Source organism: Trachurus japonicus, chromosome 20, assembly GCF_045865225.1.
Source record: "Trachurus japonicus isolate A0001 chromosome 20, Traja_1.0".
Lineage (NCBI taxonomy): Eukaryota > Metazoa > Chordata > Actinopteri > Carangiformes > Carangidae > Trachurus > Trachurus japonicus.
The window spans coordinates 11666685-11693163 of record NC_140926.1 but is presented as its reverse complement, the minus strand read 5'-3'; the positions used below and the strand labels follow the sequence as shown (position 1 = coordinate 11693163).

General features: G+C 41.0%; 1 protein-coding gene across 5 annotated transcripts in view; it reads left to right on the top strand.

Annotated features, from left to right (window-relative positions):
- The window catches only part of myripb (myosin VIIA and Rab interacting protein b), a 102722-nt gene that overhangs the window by 56483 nt on the left and 19760 nt on the right, over window positions 1-26479 (top strand). For all 5 annotated transcript variants that reach the window (XM_085762662.1, XM_085762664.1, XM_085762663.1 and 2 more), the window contains exon 4: window positions 18294-18430. In XM_085762662.1, coding sequence (XP_085618788.1) covers window positions 18294-18430 — 137 coding nt within the window. The remainder of the gene's footprint in view (window positions 1-18293; window positions 18431-26479) is intronic.

Sequence of the window (26479 nt, the reverse complement as noted above, 5' to 3'; positions counted from 1 at the left end):
GATTTAAATCTGACTTTGATGTGATAAATTAAGCCAAATGTACCCTCCAAGATGGTTCAAACAGGTCTTACATGCAGGTCTAAAACAGATTTATTTGCAGTCAAGCCACTGTTTGATCTGGATTCATTTTTATTGCCGCTAAAGAACATAAGTCAGTTATACTGCAATCATGGCATCAGAGGTCACGACTTTTAATCCAACATATATACAAAGGGAATGCCTTCCATCTCAGTCACCACTGCATACTGATGTAGTCAAACAGAAATTTTAATGTCCATATTGACTCCCCTCCCTCCCCCACGCTATTGGCTCAGGGCTATGGCGGCTGTTTGTGCAGATGTGATTTATCAACAACATCTCCAGTGTGGGAGCTGTTGAGTCTCATATCCTGGTGATAGCTGGCAGGAGAGGATGTGAACCGCATGATTGGCAGATCAATGAAGCGGGTGTCTGCTCTCTGATTAAGAATTAAGTTTGGTGTCTTTCACAAAACTTTTATATCACTAAATTATAATCCTTGTCTCCCAGATAGAGACCTCTCTAAGGTGCTGCATGAATAGTAATCTTTCTTCCCCTCCTCTTACTTCACCCTTCACTTATTCTCTCACTCTCTTGCGCCCTCATGCCTCCCTCGGGCAGATCACACTGTCTGATCTGCTGCCACAGTGAACTCTGTGTAGCATGAAATAAATAAGATATTGGCACCGCAGGATTTTCATACACAGTGCGCATTCCTTGCTGCCAATCCCAGAACCCCATTCAATAACTAAGAGACATAGGTTTTCTTTCCACGATGCCAGTATTTCCACATGTGCTGTTAACATTGGATTATTTTTTTTATCAAGCATCATTTAAAGGCACTAAGAGGACTGTGATTCAGTTCACTGAGGTCAGTTCATGCTAAATACGGACCTAGCCAGATATGACTAATTGAATGCTCTGTGTAATTTCAGAAAACCCCCTGAAGTCATGGATCAAAACTTTTATTTGGAGCATATTTAATCACAATGATTCACAACTCTCCAGCAGGTGGAGATTGGTGATGGGGCCTGTGGCTGTCACAGCAGTCACATTCATTCATTCGTGTGGATTAGTTTAATGAAATGTTGCACCGCATGTGGTCTGTTTATTTCTAAGTTTGTTAATTAAGTAATTGAAAACTAACCTACTAAAAGTCAGATTGTTACACAATGGGACACTCAAATTCTACCACAAACATGGTTGTGGGACGTTATTATTCTTATTTAGTTTTTTTTATTTCAACGTTTTGTTTCAGATTATACGGTATGACTGTGTATCATAGCGCACAAGTTCTTTGAAAAGTCCTAAGAGGGATGGTGGGTATTCACAAATTGTCTTTGAAGCGTATCCATGGTGAGAAATATAATACACACTTCGTACTCTTAGACTTAATGCTCTGGGAAATGGAGCTGGTGTAAATGAATAACAATTAACAAAATATGCTAATCAGACAGTATCCCGCTTTCCCTGTTACTGCTGGAGTTCAGAGGGACTTCAGATGGTGTGTGTGTATGTATGCATCCTTATTGCTCCCCCCTCTCTTTCTCTCTCACTCTGCTGCATATCAATGGTTGTTCATCGCTCCAGGCCTCTGTCTCATTGCACCTCCTCTCCCATTTTTCAGCGCTTTAAATGAGGCTTAGCCGGTGCTTCGCTGCAGAGATGACTGCACTCCACTCACCTTGTTTAGTCATGATTTCCCACCTGAATGAGGAGTGCTGTTTGATCTCATTTGTTTAAAATCATCTGATGTTATTAAGTCTGCACCTTCGGAGCTTGTGGGACCGGCAGACTGTTGCTGGCTAGTTCCCCTTATGCTTGTATTCCTGCCCCTGTGGGCCACAATGAGAGTGTAGTCTGCATATAGTTTCCCTGCCTCAGTCCTGCTGCATTTTGTGAATCGTGTTAGAGGTATTTGCTGTGGCGCTATACAACTGTGGAAGTGAGATTTTAATTAATTAATCCATACATTCATCAGTTTTGTTATTTTGCCATTCATCTGCTCGCTGGAGTAAACATTTGGCACGATTCAAGGCACTCATAATTAGGTTGGTATTGATCAGAATGTCTAAATAGGTACAGAGCAGGATGCATTCACACCATGTTGCTGTCATGGCACTGAAATCAAGCTCCACCATCTGTCTCTGCTGCAGAGGAGAACAATGTGCAGAAAAGTATGGACGTCATTTATTAACTTGTTGTCCAAAAACTATCGTCGCTATCATTTAACAAATATGTACAGATCAGTATTAAGCTGTTAAAAGCCCCAGTGGCCCAGAGCAACCAAAATGACAGGGTAACAATAACAATCCTGGATTCTGTCCCTCCCTCTCTCCCTCTCTCTCTCTCTCTCTCTCTCTCTCTCTCTCTCTCTCTCTCTCTCTCTCTCTCTCTCTCTGTCTCTGTCTTTTGGGCTATTTGTTCAGAGCGGCAACAGAGGAACTTGGGTGATGCTGTCTGATTCAAACAGGATCAAAGCAGCCGTTCACATCAGGGCTGCCAATAGGAGAGATATCAAAGCAGCAAATAGACACACATGTATGCATATCCAGTTGGCACTGTGTGTGTAGCCTACACATTCAACCTCAGAGCTCACAAGTGCACAGATACACAAACATATGCACCACTGTATACTGTATAGTATAGTATAGTATAGTATATAGACAAACATAAAACAGAATATAAGGATCCAAAGGCAGAACAGTGTGTGCATGGACATGTACAGATGTGTGTAGCTGTCTAGTCTTATTCAGTGGTGTGTCTCCTGATGACATAAACCAAGCCTGTCTCCTAAACATGACATTTATATGGTACTAAATCTGTTTGTCAGTTACATGGTATGTGATATATTATTAAGTGAATATCTTTATGGTGTGTATTGTGTAAGAAAACGGCATAGTGCTTCACCTTTCAGTCTTGCAAGTGGTATTTCTCACTAATTTTGACATTTTATAAATTAAATGATTAAAAATGCATGCTGGTCCCGAATGAATCATTTACTGATAACGAAATGTGGCCTTCAGTTTTAACCTGAGGTTAGTGCTGCACTTAATCAATATGTGTAAATGCCATTCACCTGCAGAGGTGAGCTGTGGAAGCCCTGCAGCTTCTGTAGCGACTGGCTGACTTGTGGATTCATGCATTTTGAATAAAGGTCCCTCTGTATTTTCTCTGCCCCCCTTTCTCCCTCACTCTGCCCGCCTCGTTCTCTCGTTCTGTATCTCTGCCTCCCTCTTTCTGAGGCGTTGAATCTTCCACCACTTGTCTTCAGTGGGGGTTCATTTTTCACGCCACCAAACAGCCGCAGGACGCACATCTCCACACTCTGTTTCTGTTTACTTCAACACTTTCTGAAACATACGCATCTCGGCTAAATTGGTTTCTGCAAATGCTATTCCCAGCCAGAGTGAGTGAGTGAGTAAGTTTGACATCCTCTGGACTTGCCTGCCTCCTCCTTCTCAGTGTTGTGTTGATGCACTCCCGGTAAATATCAGATTGCCGTGGCTACCTGCAGTGGACATGCACCGACGTAATGGCTTCCACCTGGTGTCAGCACCTCGAATACCTGCGGGCGGATAAACACAGATCTCTGCTGTCTGCAAACACACTCAGACACACAGAGATGTAACACAACATGTAGGACAAACTCGCAGCTGTAAAAAAGCATATTCAAACACAAGCGGACGCAGGGATCTGAGTAAAAAGATGGAATCAAACAAACACAAAGACAGACAAAGACGCAAGGGGACAAACAAGAAAGGGATAGAAGGAATGAGGCAGAGTGTAGGCTAAACACGTCTTTGGGTAAGCTCGTCATGCTTGCTAATCCTTTTCCTCACCACCTCCACATGCCGCAAAACACACACTTTACACACATACACACATCAAAACACCCCCCTCCATCCCAGCCCTGCTGCATCCCTTATGTGATGGCATGAAAGACACTGGTTTCTAAGATTTGTTCATTACTTTGTCTCACCACTGACCACGTTCACATCTGTTAAGTTGCTCTCTATCACAAAGAGAACAGCAGTTTCCTCCTTTAAACATTCACTCCGTGGCGCTCAGTGTTATTTACATTTCTCCCTGTGCGGTGTCACTACTTTACGTGCATCCTGACTGCCAGCTTTCCAACATTTATATTCTCACTTTATGCGTTTAGCTGATGTTTTCTTTATCTAGTAAGAGGTGCAGAAGTCACAACCACAGCACCCAGGCAAGAAACCAGAGCTGTGATGCATAAATAAACATAAATCAAGCTGGAAACTTCAATTTTCCAGTCTGTAGTTGAATGATTTTATGTTGCCACATCTTTAAGCTGACACATGCAATGCAATACTTTATAAAAATGCACAGAAAATACTTGCATATACATCTTCTGTACAGTGCTTAGAGCTAAATATGACTTTAAGATGTGCACAGCTCTGTATCTTAAGGTATAGACTGCATTTTTTAAATGTGATGTAAGTTTTATATGTCAATGTCACGTCTGAATAAGCAGATAATTCTCCTTTACTTAAAAGTCACAGTGGCAATCTTACGAGATCTCAGTGACTCATTTAACTTGGCTCAAATCTGAATCTAGCAAAGTCAGAATTACATGGTTAAATGTGCACAGGGAGAGGTTAAATGTAATAACCCCCTATAGTGACAGCATGTCACTTAAATGTCATCACTGAGGCTCAAAGAAAACTGAAACCGTGACACAATGGGAGTGAGTCCAGTTCGAGTTTTTAAGGAAATTTATCCCCCTGGCAGATTAATAAAATTTCTCCTCATGTGCTGTCAGCGGCGTGGGGTAAAAGGAAAACCTCATCTGACTAGCAGCCTACAAAAATTATCAGTTTAAGTAGAATGTAAACAGGATTAAATGAGAATCCCAAATTTCCCATCTTCGCTGCTTGTGTACTGTCATACATGACAATACTGTACATGCAGCTGCTTCCGCACCAAAATAAGGAAAATAGATTTCTAAGAAGTTTGGTGAGAAACAGCAGCAGGCAGCTCTTGTATTTATTTTTTGTCTTTTGATTAAGGTTTTGACAGCAAAACAAGTTTTAAAATTTTTCAATGATGTGATCAAATCAAATCAAATGAACTTTATTTGTCCCACAAGGGAAATGTGTCTTGGGCAAGTGGCGTCATAACAGCTGCTTGCTTGTACATGTAATACATACATACACAATACATACACTATAACAGTAACAAAGGCAAACATATCCAGGAAAAGAGAAAGAAAGAAAGTGCAGAGAGTGCAATAAATAGTTTAAAATACTTATAATACAAGTTCAAATAAAAACATACTAAAAAACTAAAAGAAAAGGCAAGGGATGTTGATTTAAGCCAGCAGGTGGACAGGCAAACCAGATGTTATTGATATGAATAACTGATACATATAGGTAGTAACGATACCAAGGGGAGGTAGTAATGATACCAAGGGGAAATGAGGGAAGACAGAGTGGGATGACACGGAACGGAGGTCCCCAGCAGGAGCCAAAGTGGGGCTGCTCCAGCTAAATGATATGTGTCCCAGCCACTCAGCAACAGGATAACCCATCATTACTGCTCAGCTGTTGAAATGCTGCTTCTTGGATACACACTGATAAAATGTGCAACGGTGTTGAGTCTCTTTGGTCTTAAACTAACAAAACTTATGTGTCTTAATGACTAAAAGCCAAAACGTTAGTGTAGAAGTGAAGCGATGTTATGTTCTCCATGTCTGTAAAGGCTCCTCATTTTCCAGTAACAAGCATCACCACCAGCCTGCAAGTGCAGATACATGTCTCTCTGTACACTCACTTCCCCAATCTCTCTCAGTATTGACTTGGCCCCTCAGATGGAGAGTATCACCTTGATGTCTGCACTGATCTCTCTCAGAGGTCATTGATAATGATCAAAACAATTTCTACCGAGAGGGAGAGGGAGAGAGAGAGGGAAAGGGAAAGAGAAGTGTCTATGCACCCCTGCCTCCTCCCCTGTCATGGCTTCAATTACTCAGTGTGACGGCATTGCTATGAATAATGCAGAGGTCCCCCTGCCCTAGCCGGGAGTACCATGCACGCCTGTGTATGCACACACTGACATGAAAGAGAGAGGGCAAAGGTTCTTATGAATGATCAAAGCCGAGCTGGAGTAAGAACAGCAGCAATGCAGAGCTGAAACAGCAGAGTGTTATTCACTGGTCATCCAAATGAGCTTAATCAGTGAACACATACAGTACTGTGCGTTTCCCTATGTGGTCTTTGTTCTCAGCTGTTATCATCCTGAGTTTCTATATTTATATAGAGTGTTTATAGCTGAGAGTTTCTGCTCTGAGATGTTTTTGCTTCGGGCTCCTCTGATACAGTTTGAGGGATGTTTTATCCTAATGAGGCTTGCATGGGTAATTAAAAGCATAGATAAAATTTACTGCACATAAAAGTTACAGCCCAGACCTCATGGTGAAATAGGTTCACGGCCAACTTTTGTCCACTTTGACTAGTGTAGGGATCACAGCAGCACCCGGGGAGGAGTCTGAGTCGTGCATGGTAAAGCGGACTGTCACAGGAGACACGGGTTGATGGATGGCGCCGCATTTGGTTTATATGGCATCCATCTCCACATGCAATCTGTTATCCTCACACCTACTTCACACCATCACCTCTCTCTCTCCAATGCAGTCTCTCTCATGTGATCTCCAGTCTGATTATATGTAACACAACTGCAGGACCACACCGGCATCATTTACATCAAACATAAACACCCCTGCTGCACATTTCTACACTAATAAAGCTGTAATAAGACACATTCATTAGCACTATTTGATTTATTTTGTCAGGATCTGCTGCAAAACTGAAAGGCTGTTTTCAAAATTTTATGAGCTAAGAGGGTAAACAAAGACAGAGAGACTTGAGTGAAAAGGGAGGATGTGGAGGTGGGGAAAGTACAAAGAGGGATGGAAAGTCCAATCCAGAAACACAAAGGCCAGCAGCAGCTATTAATGGTATTTTCAACTCAGAGTAAAAAGGCAGAAGGAGATTTCTCCTCTTCTCTTGGTGAGCCCCCTCAATCCCTCCATCTGTCTCTGTCACCACAAAATCAGTGGTGGCGCAGAGAAAAACACCACGCTGTAAATGGGAAAAGAGGGATGAGTAAGAGAGAGGAGATAAATGTGTGTGTGTATGTGTGTGTGTGTGTGTGTGTGTGTGTGCATGCATCTGGTGTGTATATGTGTGTGTGTGTATGCATTTGTGTTATTGTTTGTGATCTGTGCACTGAGCATCAATGATTCATCGTCATCCGTCTCCCACGCCCTGTCTGCCAGACTGAGCCAGGCAGAGTGTCGTTTGCTCTGTCCTGGAGTGTGTGTGTGTGTTTGTGTGTGTGTGTGTGTGTGTGTGTGTGTGTGTGTGTGTGTGTGTGAGAGAGAGAGAGAATAGAGCTCAAGGTGTGGTCACATGTCCTGTCAGTCCAATGAAATCACCTGAAACTGGTGCGATATCAGGTGTCGGATGGAGGTAAATATTGAGCAGAATGATCAGAAATTGTAAACAGTGCATGAGAGTGATGCTGCAGTTTGTGGTCCTGCAGAGCAATTTACAGAACAGAGCAATAGCACAACACAAGAATAATTACCCCTCATATGCATCGACACAACACTGTTTTCTTTTAGCCAGTTGTGCACATGAGTAAATTGAATACTACGGTGAGCTTTAAGCTGCTCATCATCTGGATCTAGCAGAGAAACAGGAAGCAAATTTGATAATTACTCAGTTGCATGAGCTTTAATGAAAGATGGATGTCTTTTCACTCCACGCCAGGGAAACCAGCACCTTTACTGTATATATAACTTATTTTATCTTATGATACATAGATTTATTTATCTATTATTGGAATCTACCTTTCGTATTTAGTTTTTTATTCCATACCTAAACGTTTGCACTGAAGGAGCTGCTCTTAATCTCATTGTATAGTGACAATAAAGGTATTCTATTCTATTCACCTGAGAACACATCCAATTATGTTCGTCAGGTCAAACAACTAACACTGAGGGTCCTGCTTTTCAATGATAGACCTGAACCAAAAAGACCTGCCAGAGAGCCGTCCAACCAGCCAATCAGATCTGACCTCAAACCACTGAACCACCAGCTCTGTCATTGTGTGAGGCCACGTTGCCGAGCAGCCCGAGTCTCTCGTTGCCAGCATGCCTGTTGTTGCGTGTTGCTGTTAATGTTGTGCATTTTTGAGGAAGTGCACAAACCGTGGCCCATTCTGGTGCTGTAAACGGTTGATTAATGTGTGCACACTGTTATGTGCTGCATTAGGTCATAGAGTCGAGGGAAGCTGCTACGATTACAATTGGATTTTGCCACATCGTGTGATTAGCAAAGAGACTGAAAACAACTGATAGCGGTGTGACTAAACTAATTAAAACATCTGCCAGCCATCTGATCAGTCATCACTCCCCTTTATCATTGATAACTCTAGATCTTGCCACAAAGCCTCACTCCTTTCCCTCTCTTCCTTTTTGTGTGCCGAGGCTCATTTGATGTGAGTGATTATAGCCTGTTGCATGGATCTATTAAGTCAACATGTAACAGTTGAGGTTTCAACATTCTTGGCTTTTGTCTATTAGTTATCTTCTCTAGGAGCTTGTATTACACAGAAGTTTTACACAATTATCAGACTCTGATAAGACTCTCGGTGCCTTTTACCCATGTGTATGTTTTTGTGGCTTCTCTTGTAATGAATATGTTATGTAAAAAGCCTCTGTGGGCCAGACGGTGTAACACAATCTGCATTTCCGTCCAAGGCCACTTTGCCAAAAAAAATCGCTGCACAAACTTCAGCCCTGATCCTGAGAGCTTGTTTTTTTTTTTGCTGCTGCTGCTGCTGCTGCTGCCAACATAAGAGCAGTCTTTCAATCCCCACAAATTCCACGCTTCACTTCCTCTCTGTCCAATCTTAATATTTATAATTTTCATTTGCATGAGAGTGGGAGAAAATTGTGTTGCCTGTTACTTAAAAATCTATACATTGAATGTGTTTCTATGCATGTGTATTTATAAGCACCAATTTAGAGGAAGGTCGAAAAAGGGGAGAGAGGGATTTAGTTTGACAGCAGACAGGCAGTGAGACTGATATGTTGGCAAACAGCACGGACACACAGGAGTTGTAAGAGTATAGCCTGCTGTTCCAGCGGTGATCTTTGTGTCTTGGTTGGTGCTGTGTGACTAACTTGATGGGAGGGCAGCCAGAGGCTCTTTTAGGAAGCAGGCCATTCAACGGTTTCCTAAATTGGTGGGAGTGCAATGAAATGGCTACTTTATTGGGCTGGTTTTTGGCTGCCTTTCCTCCAATGAAACGCACTCAAGAGAACGCAGAATGCTACTTGCGTGGTCACAGGCAAAGCACTCACTTAAATGTAATAGGCACTGGTTTGTCGCAGGCCATTAAAATGTCTTTATCTTTATCAGAGAAAACAGAGGTCTCCCTCATAAATCAAGACAGACGTGTCGTCAGATTTGTGGATGTATGTTTGCCGTTCAGACACAACACATTGCAGTGTTTTAGTCTTTGACAGGAAACAATCTGCACTTTAAACATTACAAATACTCAGTGTTAAAGATTTATCATCACCAGGACGTGGCCCTTTTTTGTGGGCGCGACACTAAAGCTCTGCTCGTGTTATAAATGACACTGTGGTGCATTAATGAGAGACGTATTAAAAGTCAAGGACGTGAGCTCTCTCCGCAGGACAAATGCAACCCGGAGCCTTTTTAATCTGGAGTGTGTTTTTACTTCACCCCGGGCAGAAAGTACTTCACAGACACTCTCCCATCACACAAAGAGAAAGTGAGTCGAACTTTTACATTTCAATTCCTACTCAACCTTCCTGAGGTCACAGTATAGGTCATAGCTTCAGACAGACACTCGCCATGAGCCACTCTGCAGCCTTGTGTGAAACACTATCCATGTCCTTCTTTTGAAAAAAAAAACACTCTTACACAGCTTTCTGGCTTACCAACACACACACACACACACACACACTGACAGAGATCTGAAAAGAGCAACTGCAGCCAAACGTGGTCTCACTACTTCCCCCACTTTTCCACAGAAGATAGATTCCCATGGATTATATAGACTGGGGATGTGCTTTGCAAAGAAACTTCTAAAAATAGATCTCAAGGAACAAATGCCCCACATGAAAGTGCTCATTGTGCCCCCCCACCCCCACCCCTCTTGTTGCTTCCCCCTGTCCTCCTCTGTCCTCTCTTTCCCCTCCATTGCTCTTCTCCTCAGTCTCTACCAGGTGACAGCAGTAGATGTGGTCTGGTGTTCCCTCTGCTCCCTAACTGGCTGTTAAGACTGACACTTCGGTGCATTGTGCTCCAGCAGTGTCACTTGCTTCTTGCCTCCTTGTCCTGTTTGTCCTTTTTCTCAGTGACCTTTGTATGATGTCCAAGGTTTCAGTCAGGGCAGTGACCTTTACAAAGTGGCTCCATCTACTGTATATCTGAATGCTTTTAGATTGTATATATCGTGCAAACATTCAGCCAGCATTACTATTCAGCTGGGGTTAGAGGATTTCTGAAGGACATGTGATTCTGGTGCGCATTTCGTCTTCCTGATCACAAAGCACTATCAAAAACCACATAAAGACTACTTCTACCCTGTATGAGGTGCAATAGAAAAAATGTAATAATCAGAGTTTTTCCTGCACTCATTTTGTAATATCTAAAATCCTGTTATTTCACTGGGTTTTCATTTCCCGGTGGAGGTGCTTGATGACATTAAGAGGATAAAACAAGGGTTCCCACCGCAACTGTGACCTTAAAAAGAAAAAAAAAAGCCAATGACGCTCCCTTATTGAGATTTAATTACCATCACAAGCTTCTTTCATAAGGCTTCTGACAAATTAATTATATTTACAATCTTCTGCCTCTTTTGGCCTCACATCATATTGTCTCTTCGTGATTTTGGTTCCACATAATTGCTCAGATAAAGGCTGCAGGGTTCTTGCAGTTTTTTCATTATCCAATATCCACACAGAATAGCCACATGGAGAATGAGTTGAGTGGTGGAAAGCATAGCCGCAGTCTATTCTGCCACTAGATTTCCCACATTGCTGGGCTGCTGCAGAGCTCTGCCTCTCTACATGCTCCCCTTAAAATCCCATGTGGTGCTCTGGCTGTGCAGAAGCAGGAGGCTTAGCGCAGATTATCTCACTTTTCCATATGTTCCATACATCCGTGCTGAAAATACTATAGTCTATGTAAATATGATGCACTCCAGTCTATGAAAAACCAGCCTGTGTGGCGTCATGATTTCATTAGCAGAATGTTTGGTCTCCGTGGAGTATCTCAATGTGACCTACATCTCACATGATTTTCAACAGACCTGTATCCTAAAATGACCCACATGCACAGCTGAACAACAAGAAGCAATGTGACATCTGGCCAGCTGTTACAGGAGAACTAACCTAATTGTCTCAAATGGACTGTCCACACGGACATAATGCTGACATCCACACCAGAGGCTCGCGTACACCCGCCAATGATGAATGTTACATCACATGGACCTTAGTGAACAGTTGTGTATTATGCAGAACTGGTATGTTAGATATACAGAAGGGCAGCTGGATTTTACCATATCTCTCTTGATTGTCAAATTTGGTCTTGAAAGTCCCACAATCACACAGTGGAAAAAAGGGGCCTTGAATATTTAAAATCCAGTATGGATGAGTCATCACAGACTGGTGGGAAGCTTTCTGTACAGGATGTTCACTCTTTGCGCTGAGTCGCTTTCTCGTATGCTACTTATCTCGCTTTTGAAGAGTTTGCTCCACACAATGATGGGATAAAATGCTTCACAAAACGAACAGAGGTGAGAATCCTCAGGAGCTGCTCCGGAGTAAGACGATAATAGAATATAATGATAAAGGTGCAGTCTCATGATACATAGATCTATTGCTGTGCCAGGATACCAGCATATCAAGTGTCATAACCTTAACAAAAAAAAAAACGGAAAAAGACCATTGTGAAAGTTTTATCTAACATGATTGTAATCAGAACCTGTTCACTAAACTTTCTGCCTCGTTCACTGAGATAATATAATATGTTTGTAATGGGAAGAAATTGATTATTTACTTATGTTTGCTTTAAAAACTATGGATCATGGTCTAATACTGTTTTTCATTGATTATTTCATACATCATGGAATGTGTATTGTTTGTGTACAGGTGCTATACTGTAGGTTTGACAGTCAAACTCGCATAGCCACTACTTTAGGAAACCAGACACCATGTGAGCAGTTTGTAATTCACTTTGGTTCCTCCATCCATGCTCTGTCTGAGAGCACTTTGTCCCGATATAACTCATTTCCAGTCTTCCATACTGTGCCACAGGCTCTCCTGGCTGCCGACACATTCATCTGTAACGCCCTGAAAGAATGAAGGTTTGACGAGAGAGCAGGGTGATAAAGAGGAAGAGAGAAACAGAGAAAGAGATAGGGAGAGAGAGAGAGGGATAGTCTAAAGATGACAGCTTTAGGTCTTGAGAGAAAGGGAGAGTATGAGGGAGAGAAGGTAGCGTAAATTGCCTGACCGCTGCCTAGAGCTGTGCTGCTCCTAAATTTAGACTTTTTTTTTTTTTGAGACGTAGGTTAGGGAAGTGGATGTAGCAGAATACCTTATGGTGAACCTGCAGTCGCTCTCCGGGGTTAAATGTTGCAATATATGCCAGAAACACAATCAAAAACTGTGCTGATTTCAACTGCTGTGGAGCACGTGCTGCATGCAAATGTCTGTCGAGCCATAGAGCTCCGTTCATTTAATGACCCCGGCTGCTGTGCATGGGAGAGCCTGCCAACACTGGTTTCTATAGATCCAGCTTGGGTGGTAATACTCTCACAGAGGTCTCATTTAAAATTAATTGATCCTCTAAATGAACAGCATTCAATGCGTCATTTTGCAGCCTGGCCATTTTACCTGTAATTTACATTCAGCTGAGGTGTGTATTTATTTATACTGAGTGCAGGTGAGTGCATGAGAAATGCAAGCATATATATTTATATATATAATAGGACATATACAAAATAGGACAGTTCACAGACAATTCAAGAAAGGCTGTGATAAAATAATAGAATAGACAGAGAAGAACGTATCCCCACTTCATTATACAGTTCTTTTATATTCCTGTTCCTCTGCCTCCCTAAATGTCCATCACAGAGGCTCAGGCAGGTGATCAATATTCCATCTGCTTTCTGAAAAAGGTTATATACAAGACCACTGCTGTTAGAGAAATGTATTTCTGCCTCTTAAAACTGGACACTGTTTAAAAAACATGGTGAAAGGTCAGGTGGGCAGTGCCCTGGTTTTCTAAACATCTCAGGATTTTCAACAGTTGAACCATGACCTTGTTTTTTTGTGATTTTTGTCATTTGGCCCATTCTGCTTTCATCGAATACACTTTAGAGGAGTGTCTTTATTGTAATGCTGTGGTGGTGTAGCCTCACAGATGGCATTGAGAGAATATCTGATATAAAATGTATAAACCATGCAGATACTTTCACATGACAACCTATACAACAATACTTTAAAGTTAAATAAATACAAATGTTGTTTGTGCAAAAAACTCACATTACGAAATAAACATCAAATTGTCATGCTGGTAAAGATGCTGTACTTATACACACATTTGTTTTTATCTAGTGTACATTTTCTTTTTTTCAAGTCTATGTTTTATTTTCTCAAAAGAGAGCATGTGTAGATAATAAATCATTGTTGTCCCACTTCTCCCCCTTGCACAAATCTGTTCTGACATGTACAAATAAATAACCACAGAAGCGGCAAGAGATGTGGATGAAAGGCCGTTAATTCTTGTTTGGAGTTAGATTTTCTCAGAACCATCTTAACGGCAATTAATCAATATTAATATCTCCCCACTTTTCAACCGGCCTGTTTTTTAGCTGAAAGCATATTTGTGAAACAGATCGGGGATGTGGAATAGTGATAGAGGAAAGTTTCTTTTAGTGAGTAATGCCAAGTGTGATTCAACACCATTCCTTTGCACCCTGTTTGTGTTTTCCAATTAATGAAGTATTGTAAATTTTAAAAGAAAAATGTGATTATTGTGTATTTGTTTTGCCAATGGACACAAGAATTAGTGATGCAATAGTAGCTATATCAACCTTGCAGAGGGTATAACTGAGGGTATAGTAGATACTGACAGGTTAAGTCAGTAGGTTGATCGAGGAAAATTAGGTATTATTAATGGTCTTGAAGGAACAATAATACATCATCTGCATAGGCTTGTTTTGATCTGTCTGCTGTTTGTAAACCCTCGCTGGCTGTGATCAATAAGTTATTCACCGAACTCATGTGTAAATTTCTGATTTTTGATTGCCACAAAGCTAGATAATTTTTTTGCTATAGTTTCTTCTTATACTTTATTAAAAAGATACAGAAATAATCATCGAAACTTCTGCAGGTTTCAGCTGGTATCACCTAATTTTTTCTTAGCTTTCCTTTTCCTTTGTAAAACTTTATTTCTATTGTGTGTGCAGAAAAGTTTCATCTGTTGTACACCATGCTGGAGTTCATTTAAAGAAAGCAAGTGCTAGATCTCAGTCCTCCAGATTTTCACTCATTAAGACCTCACAACTCGAGGGTTTTAACTTCCCAGACATCAGGCGCTTTGATCTAACCCCGGAGTTGAGAACAATCTAATTTTCTTTTCTTATTTTCTTCTAATAACAAGACCAGTCACTCCGCAAGTCTTCAGAAGAGAATAGGGCCTATTTGATGTTCTGTTATAGTCAGCCCCCACCCTTCGTTCTTCTCCCTTTGCTCTTCTGTCCCGTCTCTACAGCAGCTTCAACAGAAGCTGCACCAATTCATTAGAAGGCTCAGAAAGTCAATTATGGTAATAGTTCCCTTTGCCAGGGGAGGTGGAAACTCAGCAAAGTCAGATTCTTTTTATTGCACTCCTTCAACATGTGCTTCTATATATTTTATTTAGGCCTCATTTAGATGTGCAAATTGGTTTTCTGAAGTATAGAGGGCAAAAGGTCTGTAGAGAAGAGGAGAGGAGAGGGTAAGAAGGGAAAGGCTGTTCCCTCGGCCTGCACGCAGAGCTGACCTGAGGTAAGGGAGGAGATGAAGGAGGAAGAGTAGAACTAGTGTCAGGAGACCATCCGCAGGAATCCCTTTTACTTATTCATGCAGCAGCCAAGCATCAGGGAATCTCCCAACCTCATTATGAAATGCGTATTTGCAGAAGCTCACGCAGCAGTGCAGCTCTTGCTTGAAAGCCTCTGCTTATCCACTCCACTCTCCTCCCCTCTTCCTCTCTTTTTTAGATCAGATCACTCTGGGGAAGCAATGTCATGCTTCATTCATCGAGATGCCTCTCCCACTGTCCTAAATCTCTCTCTCTCACACTCTCTCTCTTTATTTCTGAAAGGGAAAGCTCGGCTAATTTCAACAAGTTTGTGTGGTTGGCATAAAAGGAAACAGATGCCTACGCTTGAATCTGTATTCATCATCTGTTTCTGTGCTAATTTTGATTGATGGGCAGAGTGGAATGAGAGTGCTGCACCTTTGATGAGCTTCTGATGAAGCCAAACATGTATGCACAGTGCACACTCATCAAAACTGCATTACAATGTATATGTGATGTCAGTGTACTCTGAACTTATTTGTTAATTTACCACAATTGACCTTTTGCAAAACCCCCAAACGGTCATCGTCCACTGCGAGACAGTTATTTTCCAATGACTGTGGCTGAGCAGTTGCAACTAGGCGGAGAAACCAAAGCCTTGGATTTCTCATCATGTTGAGGTGGTTTGTTCGCATGGGGTCAAATTAGGGTCAATAAGATTTTGAGCTCATAAAATTATGTTAAAAATGATTCCTTAGTTTGTAATTGGTAAACGGCCTTGGTAAGCCTGTTTAATAAATACGCATGATAAATTTGAATTTGTGTGAAAAGTGTATTTATAAAAAGATTTTTGTTGTTGAGAAAAAAAGAGATGTGTGAATAAAATCTGCGAATAAATGATATCGGGAGTTAGTTTTCACAAAGACTCTGTGATAGAAATACTTTTGCAAATGCATGTACACAGATACAAAAGAGAAAACTGCTTGTAAAAGTCAAAGTTCAAAACTCAAAGCATTTAAAGTTCCCACACTGTGAGAAGACCTTTTCACCGTCCAATCACAAAGCAGGAGTCCAGTTGGACAGCAGGTGGTTTCTCTACTTTCATCTCCACTGCAGATCCTAAAACATGTAGTAGTGGGTTTGCATACATACACAGCATGTTAAATGTTGTTTTGTTTTTTTTACAGCATCATTAAATCTAATTTAACCTACTGCTGGAGCAGCATGCATGGTCCCAGCCTCAGTTTAATTTGAAAGTCAATTATGATTCCACACAGACAATAACATTTCTTTTGCTGCAGTCACAATTTCTTCTTTTAGTCCAAAGGTTGCTCGGGCTCATTTCAGAGCTCAAATGAATCCTATTTGTATTTCCTGCTTGTATGATGCCTCCTCAAAGCTGCATTGCTCTTCCAGATTCATTTCCATGCCTTCTTTCTTGGGCCCAGAGGGAGATGAAAAGAGCCAGGCCTCTTCACTGGGGCTCAGCATCCACCATTAGAGTGACTAGATTCACCCGTGGCATGAAATTAAGGAGGTGAAGCCCATTGAGCGGCCCAGCAGATAGAGGCAGAGGATAATAAATCCACAGAGAAAGGGGGAGGCGGGTGTGGAAGGAGGGATGTGGCAGCCCATGCCGCCTCAGGGACACTTAGGATCCCTTTATTAGCATGGCTATTTTCACCCTCTCCTTCAATGGCCTGTCTCTTCACTGAGCAGAGGCATCAACATGTACACACTCACTCCGTTCCTCCCTGCTGCTACACAATCAGGGGCATGGAGTTGATGACACATTTTTTCATATGAAGAGTATATAAAAAATTATATATTTGTTTTGAACTTTAGGATGAGAACTCAAAATAAACAGACCTGTCTGTCTTGATCTGTTGATGAACAGATGAATATGAGCCAATGCTTCTCAATATGATCAGTTAATTGACTCAGAAATATATCCTTTAAATACTGCGTCAATGTTTCAGTCAAAGATAATGGAAAATGTGACCAATGGCAACATATTCACCTTTATTATGTTCATCCGTGTTTCAGCATCTTCATCAGGAGTTATAATCAAAAACATGAGAAGTAAAAACTGTGCAGATGTTAGTTAGTGATTCACCAAGAAATTCACTTACAGTAACAAAGTCCACTGATTCCATTAATTAATACAGAAATAAACTTGTTGTCAGAGGCTAATTAATAAATGATTAATGCACAGTGGGTGCTACTGGCTACCGGCTTTCAGATACAGTACATCAAAGCTATTCTTAGCCACAAAATGTTGATACATAGAAAACACAATACTGCTTCTGCACCACAGTACAGTACAGTATATAAATATCAAAACGATAAATTCTCTGCAGTTATAGAAATTTCCCTGTCTGAGTACTGAAAAGGCAAGGGTAGGTGATCCGAAAAGCATCTTTCCAAACAAGAAAAAAAAAAGGGGAAAGCAAAGATGTGCAGATAAAATGGAAAACAATCACAAATAGTGTCTATATAAATACAGTCTGTTTTTTGTGTGATTCCCTTAAACAGTAAATCTGTCTTTGTGCGGTTGTGTGTGTTTCTGTGCACTGTTGTCTGTTGCGGTGGCATCGAAAAAGCGGCGGGATTGACCGCAAGATTAAACACCAAGTTGGCAGAGTTTCATGCAATCCGGCACAGCGCTGGTGCAGAGGGAGCACTTCTCTCAGGGCTTTTCATAACCCTCTCTGTTATGAATTTCTGTTTATGTAATCATCTGGTCCATCCATGCTGAGGTCTGACTGGTTGGCATTCGAGCACCAACGGGCCTGTAAACTGTAAACCAAGAAGTGAGGAAAAGCCTGGAAAATGATGTGACGCCATATTAAAGAACTGACGCACTCGCTGCAGTAATAAACAAATTACACAGCTTGGATTGCACAGAACATAAAGTTTGATTATTTACATTTGATAATTGATTAACTTTTTTTTACAGCAAATTAAAGCAGATTTTAATTAAACTCTTGGCTTGAAATCTACATTATAATCCTGCTGTAATTTTAATAAAAATCTGATTCCAGTTCCTTTCCCATCTGCTTCTCTTTGACTTACCGTCATTTTTTCTTTCTTCCCTCTCTCCTGCCTCCCTTTCTTGTCGTTTGCCTGCAGGATTTTGAGGACGCAGTCCCTTGAATGGTATTATAACAATGTGAAAAGTCGCTTCAAGAGGTTCGGCAGTGCCAAGGTTTTGAAGACTCTGTACAGGAAGCACATTATCGAGAGAGGAGCGCTCTCTGATCTCCCAGGTAACTTTATCGTCCTGATTATTTATTTTTTTATTTTTTTATTTATTTGTTTATGGCCTCTGTGTTGCATGCCATTCTTTAGCTGTTTATTTTTATCTTTTAATTATTCTCCTCGGCATCGTCTTTGATTGCAGAGCAGCCTTCTGTCTCTGTGTAATGTTTTGTCATGTTGTGATTAAAGCTATTTGGCTGATTTGGCAGGAGATGTTGTGTTACTCTTCCTAGAGTTGAAAAAAACAACAACAACAAAATGCCCCTTTTTTTTAAAGGGAAGGTTTTTGTCGAACAAAACCAAAGACAAGCTGACTTGATTGCTCATTAGTTTGCTTTGTTAAATGATCGGTCACTTTGTTTTACACCTTGTTTCTTCCTCAATGATTGATTCAGTTAATTACTTTCTCACTGGCATGTGGAGACAAAGAATTTTCTACTGACACACACACACACACACACACACAACACACACACATCTCTAGGATAACATTCACATTGAGTGATTGAACTTAAAATTTGTGTTTTTGTATTTTGACATTTAGATTTAATTTACTTAATGGCAATTGGATTTATTTAACTTTATTCAATGGCTACAGTTAAATTTTGTGCTGCTGGTGCAGATGTGGGCGTGGTTGAAATTGTGTGTGTTGGTGCATGTGTGTGAGTGTGTCAGTGCAGTGGTGATGCTGACAGGCTAAGGGGCAGCTGGCCTGTGGTTTCATTCTGCCAGTTAATCCCTGCAGTGGCTCAGGCCACTTTGCGTCCTCAGTGAATTGTTCCTGTGCAGGACGGCAGCAGTGCAGCTTTCATCCCGCCTCCAGATAACATTGTTTTGACCCGGCTGAAACAGATCGGTCTGCCACTGTGGCTGACTACAAAGCATTATTTCAAACCCTGGTACATGGGATTAAATGAGTGAAGAGAGCACAGAGGGGATAAATCAGGTCAGGAACTGGATAGGATCAAGATGACCGAGCATTCAGAAACACACTGTGACCAAAACTGCAGTGAAGGTTGTTTTGGACAAAGTTAAAACGTTTTAATCATTATAATGCAGGTAAAGGAATACAACTATAAAACTAGCCAGTCTGTTACTGCCATATTATTACATTTTCCTTCTTGTGGACATGTTGCCATCGTAAAAGTTGACAGGGCGATCATGGAGGGCTAAAAATAGCTAATGGGCTCTTAAAACATTGGTTTACAAAAAAAAAAAAAAAAAACATGTCGCCAAATAATGTCAGTTCACATCAGATCTTTATTATCCCACAAGAGGAAATTGTGTTGCAGTAAGACAAGATAAAAAACACAAAACAGTTCAAGACAAAGTGCTTGAAAATGATGGTTTTGTGAGCTGAAGTGGAAGGACTAAGAGCAGACTGCAGTGTAAGGGCTAAACTAGGCCCAAAGTAGTGGATGAATTTCACATGGACAGGAATTGTTGACATTTTACAGCTCATCTTCTTTGTTTTCATGATGGAATTCCCCCTGTAGGTACAAGGCTTTCCCAGCACAATCATGATTTGTCTTGTGACTGTAGTGCCTGCCGTGGTGCACAAGTGGACAAAATGATTCTCCTCCTAAACCTTCACTTTTCTGATCTCCTCTCCAGTCTCCTCCCCACTCATCCTATCGTACTCCCCCTCTCCTTCCCACTTCCCTCTCCACTTCTACTAGCTCTACTATCTCCACTTCTACTAGCTCTACTATTTATTATATCTCCTCTCCTCTCCTCTCCCCTCTCTCCTCTCTCCTCTCTTACATCATCCGGGGAGGAGGACAAAGGATTATATGACTCGGCTTCTGGTCTCCCGGCTCACATGAGTCCAACAGATTAGACCGGTTCCAATTCTCAAATACTCACATCACTGCTCCTACTGACTGGCTATAGCTGACTTTCCATATGATTATGGATACACTGTGGTGCATGGGAGCTCTGTCTGTTGCTGGATCTGGATATTAAAGGGGACATATTATGGAAATATCACTTTATGAAGGCTCTTTAACATATATTTGGGTGTTTGTCTTGCCTTCCGGCCCCCAAAATGCAAGAATCGACAAAAAAAAAATCGGTAATGTGCAGGCTCTCTAGATTGAAATCCATGTGGTTTTATGAGCTGTTCCCTCAGATGTCTTCCAGTGATGTAACTAGTTTTCTAATTCACATAACCCCACCCCTACCTGGTACCAGCAGAAGAGGTGGGGCGGGACGAGCAGTGGCTGATTTGCATTTAAAGGGACAGGCTGTGAAACCAGCTGATCTGAACAGGGCTGTTGTGAACGGATGAAAAGAGAGCTGTGATGTTTGATCCTTGGGGTATTTTGACCATAGCATGTCACAGACGTGTCTTTAAGACACCTGGGAACTATTTTAATTTGTGGAAAAGGGCCATATATCTCCTTTAAAGCATCAGGTATTGTTGGTTTGTCAGTTAAAATCTCAGATTTATTGGCAAAGCAGTTTTGTTTACATGAAAATATCTTGTCTTTTACATCCGTTATCCAGCCTTGTCATGTCATATATGAGATGGAATTAAGAGGGATTATAAAAATGTCAAAAAGAAACCAAATCTACAGCTGTCAAAATATGACATGGGTTATAATTCATCTGAGAGAAAATGCCATCTAAAACCTCTTTTGCAGCAAATAATGGGATATGTCAAGTGTCTTGACAAGTATATAATGGCAACAGATTACCATGATGTATATCAAGACTTCTGTGCTTTCATTTGAACAGAAAATAATGAGATTTCTGTTCAGCAAGTAAATCAGCACTAGATTGGAAAAGAAATTCAATTAGATAAGATGTTGCACATTAACAAACTGGTGTTACACCAACTCGCCTGGTCTACTTTGCACCAAGAAAAAAAAGAGCTTGTAGCCAGGAAACTCCCTGCGTGTTAATATGGGTCCCCTGTCGTCATGCATATAGAGAAACAGCCACAGTCACATAAAACATCCTCATAAATCAGCTCGTATCTCGATGTGGAATATTGGCTGCCTTTATATATGTACTAAGAATGTTTTTTTATTGCCAAGGAGCCAATGCTTGTGAAATCAACTCTGTACGAGTGTGAAATGGCAGCTGACATGACGGTCGGTGAGAGAGATGTGACTGTTTTACATCTATCATGTCCCCAGAGAGAATGCGTGACCTTCAAACCAACAGGAAGAGAACATGGAGCGAGCAATTTGTACTTCCATCATGTCCAACGTGTCCAGTGGAGAGAGGAGTAATGCCTTCATGTGACCCGCAACAAATACCGTACCATCGTCTGTGTGTGTGCGTGTGTGCAAGAAAGAGTGAGAGTGATGGATGTGGCCCCTGGAGAGTTATTTTTTTCACATTCAACATGCATGAAGATGGTGATCACACACTGTAAAAACAGTTAACATATCAGAGAAGACAAAATTAAGCCTTTAAGAAAATCTTCCAACTTTTTTCTTTTTTGCTTCAATTGCTAAATCTCACATTTTTTCAAGGAATGATCCAACTGCCTCATCAAGATGATCTGCAGATACTGGACTGATCCGAGGGTGTTAAATCAGCATTTAATGCCTTTGAAGGCGTGAAATGAAACAAGCGAAATATGTGCTGCAGTTGTACTTACTCATGCATTAGTCTCTCCTAAACACTGTGGCATTAAACGCTCTTAGCCTGTGGTGCACAAGAGGCTACGTGTCAAGAAACATAAGTTATTAGATGTGACAGAAAACACGAGCCACCATGCAGAGTCTTGATAAAAGATCAGAGGGGGGAAAAAATGTTCTTTCAAGTAAAACGAGCTAATGGAGTGCGTCACATCTTTAAATCAAAGTAAGTTCATTTACGAAATATCAAATATTATCAGTTCCACTTTCTAAACAGGTTCAATCATGTAAGGTTGTTATGACAAAATACATGACAGTTAAAGAGTGAGTTTGACATTTGTTGGGAATTATTTGCATTTTTGCCTCCTAGGCCTCATTTATATGTCTCCTGTCTGCTCTCTTTCATCCATATGTGCATGTTTTGTCAAAGCTGTCGGATCGTCACCTTCACGATCATTTGCTCATCAGAAACTTTTGACTCCCTCTAATGAGCGTATTGTTCAGTTAGTTTAGCCCTACCTCTAGTTGTAGTATTTCCTGCCTTGTGCATCTGATGATTTCATCCTTTTTTCATTCATTGTGCAGCTCAAAGATTTAAGTCTTGGGTGGTGCATAATATCATGTACTGTAGGGGCTATGCATTGGTTACAGGCATCGCAGCATAATAGCAGGCAGTGGTCCTCATGTTGTCAACTCATGACTGACAGTTTAGGGGTTGCAGTGTGTCTATTTTTGTACCAGATTGATTCAAATTCTGTTTTTGTTGATGATATTGTCAATAATTAATAATATAGGCCTATGTTACTAGCATATTCAGCTGCACCAGAAAATAACTTCCCAGATGCTTCTGAACTTCAGCTGAAAAAAAGACAGGAAAATAAACCTCTCTTGCAGTGCTGCCCTAGGCAACCACCTATGTCACCAGCTATGCCACGGGCCACCCCTCAGCTTAGCACAAAGATTCAAACGGCTAAACACTACACGCTGTTTGTTTAATCCCAACAAAAAACAAAATGTAAACAAAAAACAAGTCTAATTGTGAGTTACATGGTGACATCAAGACTTTAGAAATGTTCACTCATAGCAAATTAGTTCATAAGTGAGCTTTTGATATGCTAGTTGCTAGCTGTTTTGCTAAACTAAGCCAACCAGCCAGCTGTACAGTAGCTTAATATTTACAATAGAGACACAGGAGTAGAGTCAATCGTCTCATTTAACTCTCAGAAATACAGTATGTTTCCTTCCAAAACTGTCAAATGTGTTTATAGTTTATTTGAGAACCTGCGTCAATGAGCCAAAAATGCAAATATGACTGATGCACTGTTCTTTTTTTTTCTTCTTTTTTTTAATCTGCTGCACTACACTCGTGTGCTTTGCTGTGGCTGTGTGTGTCTCTCTCTAGAAAATCTACCTTAAGGGTATTATGTTTATTTCCCCTTGATAACTGGGTATTGGTGCAGGAGCTAATACGTATATATTTATAGAGACTTATATTCATTCAGAATTTCTATCAAGGTATAATTTTTTAGACATCACTTTAGAGCTGCCTATCTACTCTGGTTTAATGGCATAGCATCATAGAATTTGCCATGAAATGCAATGTGATGAGTTTGTTATTAAGTATCAAACGCAGGAATTATGGATTTTTTTGACACTTAAATCTTATTCATTTCAAACGGGGGATTACTGTTGTCCCACTTTTTTTCCTGGCCTTTGTGATTGCTGTCACATCCCTCCAAATGTCTGTGGGAGGCTTCCTACCTAACACAGCGAGATAACGGTGACTCTGGAAATGTTCAAACATATCATGACCTTCAAATATTCCACTCTCTGGCAAGAAAATTGAGAGAGCAGAAGCAGCACGGCACACAACTGAAGTGTGTTTTGAAGCTTTCTTTGGCTGCTGCAGCCTTTTCAGTAAAGTGATGAAGGGAGGGTCCACGTCTTTGTGAATGTGTGTGTCCACACTATACTGAAAGACTGGAATTAATACCCCTATACTGAAAGACTGCATTGCAAAGGTGCACTTTATAACCTGGTAAGACAGGTTTCAGAAAAACAGTATTATTTGTCTGTGTCCAATGCAACAAAAAGACTTAAATTCTCTCTTTTTAATGGTATGTGCTCCGTGTGTGTTTGTGTTTGTGCTCAGTGGGTTTAGTTTGTGTTGATGCTTGTGTTTCTGTGTCTGTACAACCACACATGTAGAGCTGCACTAAATTAGAGGATGGTAGAAAATTAGTCGGTAAGGCAGATTGCTAGAAATAAACACATGTGGGGGTGGGTGGCACAGTGGTGCAGTGTTTAGCACTGATGCTGCACATCAAGAAAGAACTGGGCCCTGGACTGGAACCCCTGCGGCCTTTCTGTGTGGAGCTTGCATGTTCTCCCACAGTCCAAAGATGCGGGTAATCTGCATAGGTGTGAATGTTGAACGTATAAGTGTATGTGTAAGGCTGTGATAGATGTGATGGGTTGTGATAGATTGGTGATCAGTCCAGGGTGTAACCTGCCTTCGCCCAATGTCAGCCGTCCTGCAGCACTGCATGGATAAGCATTATAGCTGATGGATGGATATAAATACATTCAATCCTTCACAGTATTGGGAAATAATAATTGTACCCCAGAATTAACAAGTAATTTTGGCTCAAAAATTAGTTGTGAGATTGTTGGCGGCTCATTTATCACTTGAGTGGATCTTGGTGATGATTGGGATATAAGATGAAACACAGGAAAAAAACAAACAAACTGAGAAGCTGCCTCTGTATGAGTGGGCTCATTATTCATTATTTAAGGTTAGCCCTCCACTGACTGCCTACCGTAGGTGTGTTCCCAAAATCCGGCTTCTCTACTATGCTGCACACGCAGAGCAGCCAAGGTCAGATAATGAATCTCCAATTCATTTACATTTTTCTAGCTGTAGGAACTTTTTTTTTTTAAGAGCCGCTGGGCAAAGCAAACCGATGACTATAACAACAAAAAGTGGAATTACATTTGCCAAGTGAAGTGAGTATTGTCTGCTGTTCTGGTGTGATCCATTTCTGTCCAATATGTGGCTGCTTAGCCAAAAGCTGTCTCAGCCTTCAACGCTAAACTACAGCGCAGAAGGTTAGATGTGACTAATGTAGTGAGTTGGTGCCAGGACAATGCAAACAGTGACCTTGGTTCTGCTTCTGCTCTCTTCTGCCAAAAAAAGCAAAGCGGACGCAACAGAAACATGAAAACCCATTGCACTTGGTCTCAAAGAGATTTGTTCTCACTTAGAGCTTTTTCGATAGCACATTGAAAGATAAACCTACTGTACTGTGGCACAAGTATTTCAGACACTCTCTGGCTGTATTGTCACTTTTGCAATCATTTCTGTCGTCTGAGTCCTTTAAGCTGAAGGCTTGGTGACTCAGAGTACAGTGCTCTGTCTGGAGGGATCGGAGGGCAGAATGTTAAACAGAGGCCCGGAGCCGCCGCTGTCAAAAAGCAAACAACCACAGGGTTCAGACCACATTGGTGTCAAGAATGCAACTAACTCCATTTGTGTGCATGGCACCAATGCACACATAGTACAAAGAGATGTAAGCAAAAGGGGCATTTTGGGCATTCAGAGCTTTATGAGATTCTATACAAACGACACATAGGGATTAATTTAACAGTAAATAATGTGGCCTTTGCTCTACTTGACATTAATTCATTTATTTGCACTGTAAAGTTACATCCTGCACTCATTTCTTACTGGTGGAAACAAAATAGATGGTGTAGTTTCCACCAGCCAACATGGTTTTCATGCAGTGGTTTGTATGTGGACGGCATTTTCTTCCCGTCTGACTGCATTGTGAGCATTTTTCTACTGCTACAGGACATTTTCTTGGTCGGTTTCTTTCTGCATTGTTCTTGCCCATGTTCATCATGCACCAGAAGGATCAACCCAAGCAAAAGGCTCCTTTTAAGTCAGGTACAGTGGCCTGGAAATGTAAAATGAAACACTAAAAACCTATTGCTAATTATTGGAGAGATTGTGCTGCTTCATTTCACATTCCACCTCCATTGTTTGAACTTTAAAGGCCAATGTTTGCTGTGGGACTAATTAATTTCTACACACACACTCGCAAACTTACATTTCTGAATCCTACACACACCTTGTGCATGGTCAGTAATTTGGGTCATATATTCATAATTTTGAAAGATTGCTGTTTTGTCTATTTACATCTTCCTTGGTTTATTTTTATGGCATGTTAAAATAAATTGGCATCGTCTCCACAAAAGGCGAGAAAAAAATTAATCAGAACATCAGAGACAAATGAATCAGGTGCACGTTTGTTTTTACTTTCCACTATTTCCTAGCAGGTTGAGATGTAAACAGACATCCTGTCGGTTCAGCCGTTGTTCTGAGGATGTTGTTTATGAGGCTGCATGTGCTGCCAGATGCTTCATTGTAATTGAAAGGAAACCGTCTGGACTCTCCATCCTCCA